Raw genomic sequence first — 19,125 nt, 5'->3', positions numbered from 1 at the left:
TGCAAACTGTGGTGTGTTTTAAATACATGTTAAATAATGACTTCATGAGTTTTTGACATAACATCATATCTAGTGTAATAATACTATTCATAAAACAAAGAATTTTAAAAATATGAATTAATAGCATACACTGGGGTTGTCTAGAAATGGGACACAAGACTACAATTGTCAGATGAATATTTACTTCTCCCAATCCTGTTAGCATGTCTGTTCTCCACAGAAAACGTCACATGTACTTAACAGCAACTCTCCAAAGCTGGGGTGAATATGAGACCCAGGGCCAGTGGCTCCCCTGCTTTCCTACTGTCCTCTTCATCCCACAGACCCTAGAAGAGTCTGTTTCCAGTCCTTAGTGCCTCTCCTATCTTGTTCTAACTGCATGACTCTCTGCATTTTGCCATGTAATCCAGGAACATGTCTGTTACTGCCTTACTTCATGCCTTTATCTCAATTTCCTTTGGCTATTTCTGCTGTGTCTTAACCTCCAGCTTCTCCCTCCCCCGCCCCCAGCCCAAGTCATCCTCCCTATTGCTGGCAAAGATCTCCCGCTTAAATACAGATCTGAACATGTCACAACCTTGCCTCAAAATCACAAAAAGATCCCTTTGTCCCACAGGATAACATTCAAATCCTTTAGCATTACGTGTGACACCGTACACAAGGGTCCCCAAGCCACCTTTCCAGTCTCATTTCCCGTTATTTCTCCAACACACCACACCTCCTACTTTTCCACAAAGGTGCGCTGTTCTTTCACTTCTCTCTGTTTTTGTTCTTGCTCTTATCTCTTTCTGAAAAACTCTTCCCTTCTAGCTAATTCTTACCCCTCCCTCCTGTGGAAAGTTCTTCAGGGCTCCCAGTGAGAGTGGCTTTCTGATCCCCTAGACCCCTAGACCATGATGCCTGTTTTCTATACAGTGAGTGTTAGACAATGGGATCACTGAAGAGAGGAACTGTGCTTTGTTTAACTTTATTTATTTTTGTGTACCCTATCCCTGTGATGTGCACAGTAAGGTCTCAATACATCCTGGCTGGATGATTGAATTAATTGTCGATAATACCCCATGCTTTCAGAAGCAAATGCAAATTCAGTCACAGACTACGACTTGCAAACAGTTTACTCCATAGGATTCAGCATGATTGCCCACAGTTTTTTGGATTGTTCTTATAAGCAGCTTGGATGGTTGCAGAATGGTTCTCAGTTCCCGGGTCTCCATATAAACATGCTTCTTCCAAAGCAAGCCCTTTTTCTTTCCCAGTTACCTCCTGACTCAGCTAAGCCTGTTGAAGAACCCCTGTAAGATTTCATTTCCTTGACTTAAGCTAAAATTTTAGCCCAGCATACCATCATTCATCACCATCATTCATTGCTAAGATTGCGGCATGCTGCTTATCTGCATGTAGTCATTCCCTGGGCAAGAAATAATGCATTATTAACACAGCTTTATTATCAGGCCCAAGTTTGGCAGACAGAGCAACATTAGAGGATAATTGGAAGGACAGCTGATTTGTTAGCAAAATGTTGCTTTTTGGCTAATGAATCATTCTGATTTTTGCCCTGACAGCTCAGTAACAAGCCTGAAGACCACTTTGCTTCAGACCATTAAACTTTGACAAACCAGATATTAACTATAGCTAGAGCCAGTGATCTGTGGGGCTTATTGCAATTATGAACCTTATATGCAATTTTTTTAAATCATTTGTTGAGACAAGGTGAGTCTGATGATGGAGGGGCTGATGACTGACAGTCTCCGTCGCTTTGTTGCACACAAGGCAATAAACAGCTTCTGGGAGGACTAATCAGTCAGCGGAAGCTCTTTGCTGGGAGATTGTAGTAAGAACAATAAAGGTTATTGCACTCATACAACAAGCCCTGTTCGAGAAGGAAAAGACAAGGTTGTCCTTTTGACTTCTATTTTAGAGGTTGGAGGTCTTTGTGAAACACAAAGAAGAACTAGACAGAAGTACAGGGAACACACCAAATGGAGAGAAAAACAAGGCAGGTGTCCCATGGCTTGGGTTCTCTTTCTGTGCTTTATTGGACTGTTGATGCATTCAAGATTATCATACTAAGTGAAGTAAGTCAGACAGAGAAAGACAAATATCATATGATATCGCTTATCTGTGGAATCTAAAAAAATGATACAAATGAACATATTTACTAAACAGAAACAGACTCACAGACATAGAAAATAAATTTATGGTTACCAAAGGGATAGGGGGTGGGATAAATTAGGAGTATGGGGTTAACATATACACACTACTATATATAACATATACAACCTACTATATATAACATATACACACTACTATATATAAAATAGATAATTAACCAGGGCCTACTGTATAACACAGGGAATGCTACTCAGTGTTCTGCAATAACCTATATGGAAAAGGAATCTGAAAAAGAACAGATATATGTATATGTACAACTAAATCACTTAGCTGTACACCTGAAGCTAACACAACATTGTAAATCAACTCTACTCCAATATAAAATAGAAATTAAAAAAAAAGAATCTCATTGGAAGGTACCTGTCCTTTCTTCTTACTCCTCCCCACTATTCATAACAGCGATCTCAAAACCAGGCGGATAACATAAATTAGCGGAACAGAAGGAAGCGGTAAAGACTATGGTAAAATTACAAGTCAAATAACAGCACATCGGTGGGCCAGATTGTGTCATTTGGTTTACAGACCAAAGTCCAGGTCCTCAGTCTGGAGACCCTTTCAATCTGGCCTGCACCTCTCCAGCCTCCCCTTTTTATATTTCTTTTGCATCCTCATGCCCCAGTCTAACCGGGATGTTCTTCAAATGTTCCCCACATTCTCTTATCTCTGTACCTTAGCTCTACCAGGAATGGCCTCTCTTGTGTAATTCACTTCTACATGTTCAAATCCTACCCACTCTCTGGATCGTGGTTTCTCTACTTGTCAAATTGGGAAAAAGAGGTGGATTAAATCAAAGTTAAGACCCTTCCTTGTCTTCAGTTCTGTGAGTCTGTGGCATTTTCACCAGCTGCGGTTAGTATGTATATGATCTAGTTGCACTCTGGGGCCCTAACCCCATATCCTATTCTGCATCCCCGAGGTGGACACATTGCTGGGAGTCTTGCTGTCATCACAGACGCTGCCCATCTCTTAACTGACCTGACCAGTTTCCTGCTCAGTCTCTTCTCCTTGTGGTTGTCATCGAAACCCCCCTCCAAGCGGCTAACATTTGGATGGCACCGAGCAGGTACGTTCATCAACTGAGCACTGACACAGAGTAACGCTGCAGAGTTAAACCGAGGATAAAAATGGAAGGGACAGTGCAAAGCCTTGTTTGAAAATCCCTTGGAGGCACATCTCTGGTTCACAGAGTGAAATAGATGTGTACGTGGTAATGTGTGTTCTCAACACTAATTCCGCTAAGAGCCAGATTAATGGCGCTACCTCTACTCCAATGGGACAACAGGAACACATACCTCACTTTAGCAACCACCCCAGTCCAAGAATCTCAGTGTGTGGTAACAGCCATGATATTATTCATTAAATGACTCGGCATCTGGGAGACAGGGTGGGGTGAAGCTTCCACCATTTTGCAAAGTAAAGCACAGAGAGCCCAAGAGAGTTGGAGAGATTGAAGAACTTCTTATGGGGGGTTGGGAATAGAATATGGACTTTCCTGCTCACACAGCATTTAGCCATTCAGTGAATGGCTCAGCTGGATATCTTGTTCAATCAGCCATCAACAACAACAAGAAAAGGAGAAGGAAGAGGAGGAAGAGGAAATGAAAGTTTATTTTTCCTCTTTCTTAGATCTGGTTCTTTGACGAGTTATGGCTTGCTCTTGTCTAGGAATGGGCCCAGGTATGATGAGGGTTTATTACCTGGGAAGCTTTTACTTTGGCTCATTTTTACAATCCACCCCTCTCTCCAACACATACTGTCACTCCACTTCTCCTCCTCTGTATTATTCCTTATATCAGCTGGAGGAGCTACTGGCTGAATGTACAAATCATGTGTACAAAGAGTTACAATTCTGTATTTTCACACCAGTTGAGAAAATCAATGTGGAGGAGATCTGAGGGCAGAGCTTTGGGCAACATGCTAACATGGCCAGCCTTCACTGAAAGGTGCCAATAGACAGAGACCACAGCTTATAGGCTGACAATTGTGGATTGTGGTTTTTCAAGTTTAGAATGATAGGAAGTTCTAATTTCATGTCAAACAACTTATCAACACAGGTGTTTTGGATTGCCTTTCCTTTAACACTGAGAGAGAGAGAGAGAGAAAGAGAGGGGTGAGGCAATAAACATCAATAAAAAGACTTGGTGACAATGTGATTTAAGATGCTTTTCAGTCCCTGAATAGGGCTACACTTGGAAAACATGTACCTTTGGCTGAGCACCTATCGTTTATCTGCATAAATTTTTACATGTATTTTACCCTTTTTCTCATACCATTGGTCAAAGCTGCTTTGTAAACACAGGGAAGACTCAGAATTTAGATTGCTGCTTGAACTTTCTCATCCTGGTGATGGAAGTCCATGAGCATTGACACTGTAGAAGACCATGCCTGTTCAATAGGGCTTTCTGCTTCAAGGGAAATGTTGTATAATAGATAATACAATGTGGTCATGGAGCACTTTAGATGTGGCTAGTTCTACTGAAGAACTGGATTTTTAATTACACTTATTTTAAATTTAAATAGCCACATGTGATTGATGGCTACCATATTAGGCAGCACCTCCATAGACATATAGGTGAAAATCAGCTAGCACATCAAACATGTAAATTCATGGTTAACATTGTTTAGGAAGAAGCTAAGTACAAAAAGTGAGTTTATGTAAAGATAATGCTAATACATGCACCCCAATGTTCATAGCAACATTATTTACAATTTCCAAGATATGGAAGTAACCTAACTGCCCACCAACAGATGAGGGGATAAAGATGTAGTATATATATACACATATATACATACGTATACATACACATACAGTGGAATCCTACTTGGCCATAACAAGAATGAAATTTTGCCATTTGCAACAACATGGATGGACTTGGAAGGCATTATGCTAAGTGAAATAAGTCAGACAGAGAAAGACAAATACTATGTGATATCACTTATATGTGGAATATAAAAAATACAACAAACTAGTAAATATAAGAAAACAGAAGCAGACTCACAGATTTAGAGAACAAACTAGTGGTTACCAGTGGGGAGAGGGAAGCGGGGAGGGGCATGATAGGGGTAGGGGATTAAGAGCTACAAGCTATTATATATAAAATAAATAAGCTACAAGGATATATTGTACAACACAGGGAATCTAGCCAATATTTTATAATAACTATAAATGGAATATAGCCTTTAAAAATTTTGAATCACTATCTCATACACCTGAAATTTACATAACATTGTACATCAACCACACCTCAATAAAAAAAAAAAAAAAGAGTGTTAAGTGGCCAATGAGACAGGGGGCATGTGAATATGAAAAAATCATGAAAGTGTATGTAAATGACTGAAGTCTGGGAAATAATATGTTACATTGCTCTGCTTTAAAAGGGGGAAGGTCAGAATTATGAAATGTGCCTGACCACTGACTCACAGAATGTTTCTAGAGCCTTGTAGGCTTTTAGAACCTATTTACAAGGTTGAGTGAAAGATCAAGGTGAGGTGTAAGGAACTTCTAAGTGAGCAAACATACTTCACTTAGTGGGAAGCTTGAACACTATCTTATCTTTAAATGTTCATGTAAATGTCTCCATTCTGACACTTCTTTTCCTTACTCTTGCTTGTAAAATGCAGTTAGAGCGTTGCTATACCTTGGAGTTTGCCTCTGTGTTTATAATATGTTGGGTTGGCATGTGAAACTCATTTTCATTAAGTCTCTGAAGGCTTCCCTTTTTACTATTTTACAGTGCTGGCAAGTTGTAAATGTTTTATGGCAAAATTAAGAGTTTCTAAACACATTTTACTCTTTGTGTCCCGTTATTTCATCTCCTAATAAGTTTCAATCATTTTAGCACCTGTTTAAATTAAAATCCCTCAGGAAAACAGCAAGGGCAGGCAGCCATTAATATGCTTTTAAAATTTGCTGAAAATTACTTAGTAATATGGAGCATAATGAACTCAGACACTGGTGTTTTATGAATACAACATTAAAGTGTCTCATCATAGTGCTAAAATCCATCCACACTTTTGCTTTGTGAATCACCGAGTGAGCTAGTGTGAAGCCTCTCTTTTTTTGGGGCGGGGGATGGAGCATTAATATCTTATGACTCTTGGGGAGGTTAAGGTGATTCACAAATTCTTTGTTTATGCGTGTCTGTGTGCTTGAATCCCTAGAGATCCTTGGTGCCCTGCTGTCCATCCTATGTGTCTGGGCGGTGACTGGTGTGTTGGTGTACCTAGCGTGTGAACGCCTGCTGTACTCCAATTACCAGATCCAGGCGACCGTGATGATCATTGTTTCGAGCTGTGCGGTGGCAGTGAACATTATGTAAGTCACCCCACACACTGCCCATGAAGCTTGTCTGGACATAGATTTGTGGGTTTGTTGTTGTTGTTATTGTTTGTTTTTAATTCCTCCACTTGTGAGGATGGTAGAGACCTGACAGAGTGTTCAAATGGCTCTAAGACTGAAAATAGGGCTGGTTGTGCTAGTTTAAGTTACAGTGTGTTTTAATATTGGCTTCTAATAGCTACCATTTTGAATGCTTCCTATGTGTCAGAGACTGCGCTGAGATCTTTTGATCTATTTACAATATCAAGCTCCATGTTCACAACACTCATACCACACAGATTAGGAAACTGAAGCTCAGTGAGGTTAAATAAACTGCCAATGAGACAGTGCAGAGCAGGATTTGAAAATAGACCCACCAAACGCAGAATTGAGCTTCTAGCCGTTCTACTCTCTCACACAAATTGATGGTTCCATGTGGAATGTGACTTACTCCTATTCTTTTTGTTATATGAACACATTATGAGTTCCCAGAGACCTGGGTTGGAAGAGATCACAAATTTTATTTACTTCAGTCCCCTTTCTACTTTTGAATTCTCTTTTGTAATATCCCCATAAAGTGGTCATTAGTTTCATATATTTTAACAGAATAATAGGGAATTTATTTCTCTCAAAAGCAGTCTATCTTATCTTTGCATCATTATGACTGCATGAAAACTCTTAAGCTGTGCTAGCTAAACTCTCTCTTTAGTTTCCATCTCTTGGTCCATTCTCTCATCCAAGCAGTCTTAAATCATTCTTAGAGGAAATGTGATCATGCCCTGCTGGACATGTGATCATTGCCATACTGGTCTGGTCTTCCCAAATGAACTATTTGATTGCTCATGACAATGCGGAGTTGAAGCCAGGGCTTTGATCCTTTTTGGTTGATTTGATCTTTCCTATTTGATAGTCTGATTTTGGGCAACATTACTTAAAACTCTATCTATCCATCCATCCACCCACCCATCCATCCATCCATCCATCCATCCATCCGTCCGTCCGTCCATCCATCCATCTACCTACCTACCTATCATCTGTGGTAGACACAATAATGGCCCCTCAAAGATTTCCACATTCTAATCCTTGGAACCTCTGAATATGTCAACTTACATGGTAAGAGGAACTTTGCAAATGTGGTTAAGGATGGATCTTGTGAAGGGGAGACTATCCTGAATTATCCAGATAGGCCCAATGTAACCACAAAAGTCCTTATAAGAGGGAAGCATGAGGTCAGAGGGGAGAGAAGATGCTGCATTGCCAGCTTTGAAGATGGAGGAACGGGCCTGGAGCTAGGGAATGTAAGTGACCTCTAGAAGCTGGAAAAGGTAAGAATATGAATTCTCCCCTAGAGTCTCCAGAAGGAATGCAGTCCTGCACACTCATTTTAGACTTCTGACTTCCAGAACTATAAGATAATAAACTTATGTTGTTCTAAGCCACAAAGGCTTTGTGGTAATTTGTTACAGCAGCAATAGAAAACCATCTATGTATCACCTGTCTGTCTATGTTGCAATGTAACATGATACATTCAGTGAGGTAGGTTCACGAATGAAAGTGAAGAAGATAGTGACGAAGAATGGCATTTTAAACAGCGTTTTTTTGTTTTTGTTTTTTGAGAGTGGGCACAAAGGAACCCCTGGAATTAGAGGGTAGTCTGAGCGTGTGTACTTTGAATAAGTTCCTCCAGGCACTTTCATGTCCTTAGCTTGTACCTGCCTCAGTTCCTCATCCCTTAGTTTGGGACCCATTGCTCAAAATCTCTAAGCTAAACAATTAGAAGAGTGGTATCTGATCTGCTGGCTCTGACTAGATCACTATTTCTACCCAGTTAACTTGAAAATGTGTTTCATATTGGCACTGGGAGAAAAAGTATGGGAAGATCAATGCAAATCTATCACTACTAGGAGACAAATAAGCCAGACCACATGTCCTGCTGACTGGGAGTCAATATCATCATCTTTGCATAAGAAGAACAATATGTCCCCAGGGCAGCAGGAACAATAAAAATGTTAATAATTTCCCGAGTCATATGTCACATAGGTAGTGTGTATGCTGCATAAACATGAAGAATGCACCCAGCTAACTACCACATAAATCTGGCACCTTGATGATCGAGTGTGACTTTCTAAATAGATACACCATCCAAATTTTCTTTTTACTGCAACTGCTTTCGAACTTCGACCCTAATATTGCATGTGCTTTTCATACTTACAAAGACCAGGGAATTGGAAAGCATTGACTTCCCTGTGCAAGCAGGCAGTTATTTATGGATAAGGATACTGAGTGACTTAAATGTTTACTCCCAGAACTGGGATTACAGGTTTCAAGTGCTGCTAGATGCTGTATTGTCTGACCACAGAGATATCAGAACCATAATTCGGGAATAAATCTATTCCTTGGGAGCCCAAAATCAAGGCAGAAAGTTCTAACAGAAGTTGCTAAGGGATTCTCGGATGAAGATTATTGACAGCGCCTTAAGGCTAAGTTTTTCTCTGCCTGCAACATTTCCTAGCCTATTTAACTCTAGTATATCCTTTCAAATCCAACTCAATTGCCTTGTCTGTCTAACTAAATCAGAGTCCCCTGTTGTACTATCTGTAGCACCAGTTCTTAATAGACTTAGTATAATTAGAATTTTCCATTTATGTGTGTCTTTCTAAAATCTCTGCCATCTCCATCATACTTAAAGCTACAATGGGGGAGGGACTACGTCTATTTTCACCTTTATGCCCCAAGCATTTAATAGTGCCTGGCATATAAGAATCCCTAAGTAAGTTTTTTTTTTAATATAAAATGAGGAAAAGAATGAATACAATGTGATGAGCATACATGGCAGACCTAGAAAGAAAGTCTATTAACGGCCAGGCATGTTAGGTTGTCTGAAGAACTTCAAATGGTAACTCCTAATTGAGGGTGAATTTTTGCCCAAACACTGACAATCTAAAAACTGTAAATTATGTAATGTTCACATCTTGGTGGATAGCAGTCTCTCCGCTTTGTGATGATGGCCTGAGATTTAACAGACACTTTACCTGCAAATAGACTGGGATACATGGTACTAAAAAATTATTTTTTTAAACCTTTGTTCCAAAATGTACAGACAGTGTTTCTAGGCAAAACATAAGAGATATTACTCCTAAAGTTGTGGGTAAATAGAATCAGGTACATAATTTATAGGGCCCACTATTAGTCTCTTTGACTTGGATTGGAGCTGTTAAATTTTGCGATATGTTATATATACATATAACATTTATATACATTATAATACATTAATATATTTCAGTCTCTTGATAAATAGCTACATATACATAAGCACAGTACTCTCATCATTGGCCATTAGGGAATTATTCAAATTTCCAATTCTCATGGAAATGAACAAAATTAAGTAAAATAAAAGATTAAAAAATCCGACTTTGATGAAATTCACTACTTATTTTGTTTTATTGTTTTCTGCTGCTTTTTTTGCATTTGAAACCAGCACATTTAATTAAGCTCCCACCAAAGCTCAGCTTTAAGCCTAGCTCAGTGCCTGACATTCAGTAGACCCTCAATAAATGATATTTCCCCTCCTCATTGTCAAATACTTGGCATTTACCTAAGAGGTGATGGTTTCCAGTTTTAAAATGAAACAGAGTAACATTAATTAGATGGAAAAGAAAACTGAGGTGAATCTTCATTGTCTATCCTTGTGTGAAATTTTTTAAATTCCATGATACCCTTGTGTTCAAAATTAGTTCAAAATAGTCCACTATAAAGCATTAATGTTTCAACTCTTTGCCATTTTGGGTAATACATGCTGTTGTCAACTCCCCCATTATGCTGCATAGATTTTTAAGGGTTAATCTCGTGGGCCAAGGACATTGTTTTTTCTTCCAGACTAAGTGTGATTTTGCACCAGAGACACCCTGGCCACAATCACAAAGAAGTGCAAGCTAATGCCAGTGTCAGAGCTGCTTCTGTACATGCCCTTGGAGATCTATTTCAGAGCATCAGTGTGTTAATCAGTGCACTTATTATCTACTTTAAGGTGAGTATGTTTGAGTTTACTCACTGTCTTAGTGATTTTGTAGATTAGGTGGTACAGAAGCTGACCCTCCATTATTAACTTAAATGAGGGTGGAGAGCCGGTTTGCCTACACAAACTACTTTACAAGGTTTAAACAAAGAAACTTTCAAAGCTTGAAACCTTAGACTTTCCAAATTCCTAAGAGCTATGTCTTTAACTGTAGGGCTGCCAGTCTTTCAAGAAAGTAGTTCCTTCTGTTCTGCGGTTAAGATGGATTGCAATGGAACCATGAATAACTTAGGGTTCTTGGGTTGTAAGCAACAGAAAAGATCTGTAGCTCACTTAAGCAAAAAGTAGACTCATTGGCTGAAATTTATTGGATGTACTCCTCTACAGAAATCAAGGTAGAATAAAGAGCAACTTTTGGTATCTAGATTTCAGAAACTATCCAACTTCTGTCCTAGGCACCATGCTGAAATGAATGTGACTCAACTAATTTTTTTCCTGTTCTTGTCACTCTGCTGAAGATTCATATTTCTGGGAAATGGAGCCCAATTGACATAGGTTGGGTCTTGTATCTGCTGTTTGGCTGGGAACGGTAGAGCACCTGATTGACTCTCCCACCATGGGAGACAGGTAACTTATTTCCAAAAAGTCAGGGTGTCAGTTGAAACTTGGAGTAGATCCTGAGTGGGCCTCTGACCCCAAACAAATATTCACTACAGATCTCTATTTGGTAATACCAAGAACCAACAGAGTTGGGTGAGCGTGGAGGTAGGGGGGTAATGGAGGAGAGGAGCATATAGCTCTGTCTGTTCACATCAGGACTGCCTAGTTAGCAAGGACTCTATTATTTTTACTGGAAAATGAAAACATGTAAATAAAAATTACAAAGACATTTCTGAATTCAATTGAGCAAATCCTCCCTAAAAGCTTTAAGTTTAAGACAAAATCCTTCAAAATTGTAGGGTGAGTGAAGTTTGAGAGTACTCTTACCAAGGGTACTCTTCCCGGGTTTCTTAGAAGTAATGAGGCACAAATTTTTCTGTGGCACAAAACTTCATCAAGGGCAGAAGAGCAGGTGTTTCACCCTGAGGCCAAGGGCTCCAGTGGTGAGAGAGCATGAGAATGAGGCCTCAGTACATATTCTTTGGACTGTATCAAAGATGCCTGCCTTGAGTATGTGTCATATTTAAGAGGGAAAGAAGTAAACTAACCCAGTCTGCCAAGACCAAGCTCTGGCTATACCTTGGTTACATGCAATCTCTGAACAAATGATATCCTTTCTTTTCATCATAATTAAGGCTGAAAAGTCATTGAACGTTGTACAAATGTGTGCATATTTTCATCACATTCTCTGTACTTCTATTAATTTGAGAGAAGTTAAATCAGGCCTTTTGAGAGAGCACTCAAGGATATCTCTCTTTTTACTTCTTAAATTGTGGGGAGAGCATGTCCTATGGTCTCCCTTTCTTGAGTCACTGAGAGCTGAAAGCTTAGAAGAAGGACTGAGTCTTCAGGAAGTCTTGCCTCTGAGTTGGATGTTCGGTGTCAGGAGGGTGAATGGGTGACAGGGAGGGAAGGAAGCGTGAAGGTTTACTTATTTTATCAATCAGACTTTCCGCATGGGAGGCCTGGATTCAATTAACTGAAATCCCCATATTTTCTAGCCAGACTATAAAATGGCTGACCCGATCTGCACATTTGTCTTTTCCATCCTGGTTCTGGCCAGCACCATCACTATCTTAAAGGACTTCTCCATCTTACTCATGGAAGGTAGGAATGATTTCCCTATTATTCCCAGCATCTGTGTTTTCTCTTCCTTATAATCACAAAAGGGAATGGCCTCAAGGCATGCTCACTGTAAGTTTGCATTATAGGGAAAATGTAAACTTACAAGAAATTTTTGTGAAAAAAATTATGATTTTTATTCAAATGTGAATACATAAATAAAAAGGATTGGCTTCTGTTTTCTTCAGCAACTGTTAAATGATATGGCATAGTATAAAAACAATACTTACAAACACTAGAATGAGTGATTCAGTGAGGGAGATACAGCAAAAATATAAATTTATCCCTAAATACGTGGCAAATACCTAAGAAATATTGAATAAATCTATCCCTCAGGCAGCATTATAGCTACTATGAAAGACTTGCCTAAAATGCTCATTAGACTAGGCCAGCAGTTCTCAGACAGTGGCATCAGAACCACTTGGAGGGTCTGTTAAAACACAGACTGCTGGGCCCACCCAACAGTTCCTGAGACAGCAGGCCTGGGGTGAGACCTGAGAATCTGAATTTTAACAAGACGTTGCCACTGCTGGGCGGGGGCCCATACTTTAAGAACCACTGGACTAGTCTCTTCATACCCCTGAAAGGGTTCTTCCATGAGGGCACTGGGAGCGGCACTTAGAAAATTCAATCACAACCAGAGGTTTGCATCTTATCAAACATTCAGATGATCAAAAATAGCCATACGTCGGCTGAGCTTCTCTTTCCTGTCCAGCACATTTTGACCGAAGGTAGACACAGTCTCAAGAGTACAGCTGCCTTCACAACAGGTCACCCTTCCCTAGCTTAGCATTCACTGCCCAGTACACGTTTAAAGGTTTTGTTCTCAGAGGGCATGATAATCGTTGGTAGGTGATAATGTTGATTGACCACAGTGAAACAGAAAACGGAGTCAAACATCACAGAGTAACAAGTGAATGTCCTCGCTCAGAAGGGGACAATATTTGGTTTGTCAAGTCACAGATGCATCCATTTCCTTTTCTGAGGGCCAAGTGCTGCGCTGCAGCTGTCACTGCTGTTACGGAACTTACTGACTTGAAGGTGGAGAAAAGACAAATGTGTGTACAATGTGAGATGACCATATTCCACTTTATCTCTCAGTACAGCCCTTCTCTCACGATTATCTTTTTTTTATTTAAGCAAAAATGTAGCTAATTATTGAAACTGGCAGGTAACTCCTGTCTGGAAGATGCTTAATTTTTAAATTAGGTTTTCAAATTAGGTTAGCATAAAATAATACTTGTACTTGGTAAAATTTAAAAAAAAAGATGGAAAGGTATAAAATGATAAGAAGAAGTCTCTCCATTTTTCCACCTTTGAATTCTCAGTCCCATTATTCAGGAGTAACACCTACTAATAAGTTGACATATATCTTTCCAAAAATATCTATGCATTTACACATATATGTACATGTAATATACATATGTACATGTGTGTATATGTGTGTATATATATAGTGCATGTGTGTATGTCTTTTTTATACAAACTGGGATTACATACATATTTTGTTCTGTACCTTGCTTTTTTCAACTGGAGATCTTTCCATATTAGTACATACATAGATACACCTCATTCTTTTTCACGGATACATAGTATTCTATTCTACTGTAAGCATGTATCGCAATACCTGCTTATTGACAGACATTACAAATAATGCTGCAATTACATTTTTAGCACTTGTATATCTGTGGAATAATTCCTAGAAGTATACTGCTGTTTCAGAAGTTATGTGCATTTTAAAATTTGATAGATATTGCCCTTTCTACCAAAGATACCATATCAATTTCTTTTTTACTGACAGCATATGAGAGTGCTTATTTCCTCACATCCTCACCATCACTGGGTATTGTCAAACTGCTGATTCTCTTCTAATCTGATAGGTGAATATTATCTTATTGATTCTATACACAAGTCTTGAATTATGAAGAATACTGAGTGGTTTTTCATACACTTATTAGCCTGGGTAATTATTTTTTTGAAAACGAATCTGGGTATTTTCCTGGATGCATTAATATTTTTGCAGGCTCTCCCCCAGAAAGAAAAAGTTTTCTAAGGTGTGATGAAACATTGAGGCCAATGGGAACATATCCTTTTGCTTGTCAATATTATTTCATAGAGTAAAATAAGTAACAGTGGACTTGCATTCTCCATAAAAGTCAAGTGATAAAGGAGGCAAGAGAAAAAGAGGTAGTGGGATCATGACTTCATCTCAAGGGTCCTAGATGAATGACAGCAGGTCTTCAAAGGGTCAAATGAAACTCTCCAGAGATGACACATTGGGCATAATAGTCAACTTTGGGTTACAGTACATGGAGTCTAGCATTTGCATGACACTCCACACCCAGAGCACATACCTTAGAATCTGACATCCCACTTACCTATGTGGCCTTAGCAATTCTTCTTAACCTCTGACTCTCACTTTCTTCTCCAGTCAAACAGGAGTTGTAACACTCATTAACTAGCTCTTAAAGTTCTTATAACTATTAAATAAAATAATCACTATAAATAAAGTGCTCAATACAAACCTTGACATGTAGCTTCTCAATAAAGGTGTTATTATTATTATGATGTAACGTTTTCACCCATGACTCCATGCACATTCTATGGCTAATCTGAGACAAGAACTTCTTTGTTTCTAGTACCCTGAGCTTTGTGCAGCTCATAGAGTAAAAAGCCATGTTGACCAGTTCTATGAAATATGAAGTGGGACTAAACTAAACTCAAACTGTAGTGAACTTTAAGTTATCCTCAAGGAGGAAATCCCCATGAGCAAGGTTCTTAAATCCTGAAAAAGGAGAGCTAAGGATTCCCTATTCCTTTTAAGTAAGTGGTTCTCTACTAGCTGCTCATTACAGTCATCTGGGAAGCTTTTAAAAAATACTTATACCCAGGCCCTAGACCCAGAGATTTTGATTTAATAGGGGCTGGCTTTGATGTTTTTCAACATGCAGCCAAGCTTGAGAACCACTGCAAGGTAGAGCTGCCCAGTAGCTGGTAAATATTAGTGTAATGGTCCTCTACCTTGACTCAGTTAGAATCACTAAATGAGCTAAGAAAATACTGATGCTGTGTCTTATCCCCAGAGAATCTGACTTAATTGATCTTGGGTGTAACCCAACAATTCATTTTAGAAATTTCTAAATTTCCTGATCATTTTAGAAATCATCAGGATTTCTAAAATCCCCGGTGACACTAATGTGCATCCAAGGTCAAGAACCACTATGAAAGCATATAGATTTCAGAGCCTCATCCATAGACATTTTCTTCAGGAGCATTTTAAAGGAGCCAAGGCATATTTATGTTTAACAAACACACCAGGTGTTTGTGATGTATGTATACAATTGAAGTGGAAGCTAAAAAGTGTTTATCCTTAGAAATCTCTTCTACAGCATCCTCTTTGGATCACCTTTAGTTGACAAGGATTTACCTATTGCATCAAATGGCTTTACCACGGTTGTACTAGTTGAGTTGATTTTTTTTTTTAATTCTTATATCAAACTGATGTCATCTATGATTTTAACCAACCATTGACTCAGGCCCTTACACTTTCATATCCTGTCATCTTCTATGTGACAATCCTGGCAATGTTTGAAAACAGTGATCCTACTTCCCTTAGCCTTCTCATCTCGAGGCTAGAGACACCCCAGTTCCTTCAGTCCCAAAGAATAGCTGATTGGCTGCCAGACTTCCCACCTTCCTGTGTGTCCCACACTGTTCCTTTAGAAACAAGGATGAAAGTCAAACTACTGCATTCTGTGGCCCAAATATTAAACCCTAAGATACCTAAAATAATAGAAATTCTACAGACTGAATAATGAGATGGTATTAAAACATTAGGATCCCCTATTAACACCGTTCACTAAGTGACCTGCTGGATAACTAACATTAGTATAGCAGTAGAGTTTACAAAGGACAGATATTTTCTGAGATATTTTCAGAGTCCCCAAAGGACTCTGTTAACTACATATTGTTCTTATCATCCTTATTTTACTACAAATGTTCTAAGGATTAGACAAGTTCCAAGAGTTGGGTAAATTCACAATAGTTGTAGTCAGAATGCCAACCCGGGATAATTTGATACCAAATCCCATGTGATTTCCTTTTCCTTTCCAGATAATTTCAAAGATAACTGGGTAAACCATACACTCTGAAAATGAAGGGTGATGACTGTTGTTGATGATTGCCTAGTTAAATCTGCAAATATTCTTTGTGAACCTGTGATTGATGGTAAAACCTCTGAAATAGTCAGGTGAATCTGCTTTGTAAACATCTGAAATAAGAAACCATAAATGGAAAGGGCAAGTTAATATTTTACTAAGGACTTTGCATCCTCGATTGGCCATTGCACTGAGCTGTATTTAGTGAAATAACAACAGCCTCCCACTCTGTCCTCTTGGCAGGTGTGCCAAAGAACCTGAGTTACAATGGTGTGAAAGAGCTCATTTTAGCGGTGGATGGGGTGGTGTCTGTGCACAGCTTGCACGTCTGGTCGCTAACAATGAACCAGGTGATCCTCTCAGCTCACGTTACTGCAGGTCAGTGAGTTTTGTAAACACCCTGCACGAAATTCAGTCCTTGTCCTGTAAAGTCCGTAGTTTCCCTCCTTTTGGTAGAGTAGCCCTTAGTGTCTGTTGCCCCTGACAAAACAACTGTAAAGTGTTTTGTGTGACCAAGGGCCTGTGAAAATCATCCCCCTTGCCAGTGTTGTCATGGCAACAGTGATACTTATGACAACCCTGGAGGCCAACTGCAGAGGGTTACAGAGTAGAACAAAAGGCTAAAATGCCACCCAAACTTCAAGGCCTTAAACTCTGTTTGACTTGATGTCCTATCGGTTAAATAAGAGGAAGAATTTAAGAAGAAATCTTCATTGAGTATCTTTGGTGTGTAAGATGCTTTGCCTATCACCAAAGACAGAAAGATGGTCCCATCCTTAAGGTTCTAAAAAGTTAAAAGATATTCTAGTCAGAATTAATAGTGGTTCCTTTACTGAATGGTTAGAAATTCTGTAACCATGTGAGATAACTCTTAGGATTTGGGGTTTATCCTAAAAACTACTTTTTCAAGTAGAAGGTGATTTTGTTCGTGATACGTCCTAGGGCTGAGAAAATGGGCACTGCCTCGGGAGACAGCTCAGGCTAAGGATGACACATTAGGCTGCTAAGAAATAACTCATGAAGTTACTCAGAGGCAGGGAACAGGAAGAGTCATTTGAGGACTGTGCTTTCTCAGACATCCTCATCTTTGCTGAGAGGCATGGACCTGGCTGCAGGGAATTTACAGCCTCTACTACACCAATATTTCACTGCAAATGGAAGAATCTAGTAAACAATCAGGTTACTATGGCGGGAACTTTACAGCCTCCAGATACCTTTTGGGACAAGAGAAAAGATGGCAGTGCGGTTTGCTGCTCTAAATGCTTCCTGGCTCTTGTCACTATCTTTGATATAAATTCTGATTAGCTATAAGGGTGGCAACCCAGAGAACCCAGGCAACTGGTGAGCAGGGCTGTATAAGAAATAATAGTTTTGACTTGGCTTTTTCATGGCTTGTCTCCACTTTCATACTCAGCTCCTAGGAGCGCCAGACTCCAGAGAGGCTGTGGGCGAGAAGAGTTCCCATAGTGACGGGGTGCTTTGCAGCACTAGGATGTCCCCTGTCTTATCTGTGTGAATGTAGCTGATGGTCAGAGCCATCATGGCTCCTTCTGAGTGCACTGCCTGTGCCCCACCCCACCAGTTCAAAGACAAAAGCTGCAGCTGAGACGTCGCCCCTGTGTGTACAATCAGTGCCAATCTCACTGTGGTTCTTTATCAACAGCAGCCAGCCGGGACAGCCAGGTGGTTCGGAGAGAAATTGCGAAAGCCCTCAGCAGTAGCTTTCCTGTGCACTCACTCACCATTCAGATGGAACCTCTAGCCGACCAAGACCCCGACTGCCTTTTCTGTGAAGATCCCCGGGACTAGCTCAGTCGCACTGCCAGCTCCCCAAGTTTGACAGGCCACTACGTGCTGCTCCGCAGTTTCTAAGAAACCAAAGGAAGAAGTTTGAGAAATTCATGATACAGTTCAATGCACATTTTATCCTTCTTTATTTAGCTCCATCCACCATGGATGAAAATGCGTTTAGATTCATCAGTCCATTGGATTATCAACCCATCAGTAGCTGTGTTCAATTCCAGGAATGTGTGTATAGATTATTCCTGACTGGGGCTGAAATAACAGCTGTTTGTAACCACAGGTAATAAAAAGTTCACCTCCCTTCAATAACACATCCCGAGGCTGAGTGGGTAAAGTTGAACTCAGGAAAGCCTTATCAGGAATCAGTGGCAAGGAAAGAGTCACAAATTTTTTCCGAAACACGAAAAGCAAAAATGAGAGGAGCCAAGTCAGGGGTAAAAGAGAATTTGGAGGTCTAATACTCCATTAGAGCTTGACTTTCCCCCCTAAGCGGTAATATAATTTGGGGCATTATCTTTCTACTCCTTATCAATATCACTATTCACTAAATGGGATAGAATTCCCTCTCTTTATCTTGCTTGCACATTATGTTGTGATATGTCTGAAACTGCTGAATTATATTTTACTTCCCTGTATATAAGGCACCTGTACAAATGAAAAATGATGAAACTGCTGCTTTTTGAGTGTTTTCATATGGTGTGGCCTAATAATAAAAGAAAACGAGGAGGCACAGAGAGGCAGAGTATTTACCCCAAGTCACATGGAAAATAACTTAGTCAAAGAATTAAGATAAGAGCTCCCAGGTCTTGAATAATATTTATGGAGCACCAATTATTGTCCTAGTTGGCTCTTTAGATATGTCCTCTTATTTCATTCTA

The 19,125-nt window shown here is 39.6% G+C and overlaps 1 protein-coding gene across 1 annotated transcript in view; it reads left to right on the top strand.

The window, feature by feature from the left end:
- Window positions 1-18,330, top strand: part of SLC30A8 (solute carrier family 30 member 8) — a 36,483-nt gene extending 18,153 nt beyond the window's left edge. The window contains exons 3-8 of the mRNA XM_059901867.1: window positions 3,089-3,235; window positions 6,334-6,487; window positions 10,367-10,517; window positions 12,167-12,272; window positions 16,688-16,822; window positions 18,108-18,330. Coding sequence (XP_059757850.1) covers window positions 3,089-3,235; window positions 6,334-6,487; window positions 10,367-10,517; window positions 12,167-12,272; window positions 16,688-16,822; window positions 18,108-18,253 — 839 coding nt within the window. The 3' untranslated portion in view covers window positions 18,254-18,330. The remainder of the gene's footprint in view (window positions 1-3,088; window positions 3,236-6,333; window positions 6,488-10,366; window positions 10,518-12,166; window positions 12,273-16,687; window positions 16,823-18,107) is intronic.
- The last annotated feature ends 795 nt before the right edge of the window (window positions 18,331-19,125 follow it).

This window comes from Balaenoptera ricei, chromosome 17, assembly GCF_028023285.1.
Source record: "Balaenoptera ricei isolate mBalRic1 chromosome 17, mBalRic1.hap2, whole genome shotgun sequence".
In the NCBI taxonomy this organism is placed as follows: Eukaryota; Metazoa; Chordata; class Mammalia; order Artiodactyla; family Balaenopteridae; genus Balaenoptera; species Balaenoptera ricei.
This window is presented reverse-complemented; position numbering and strand designations above follow the sequence as displayed.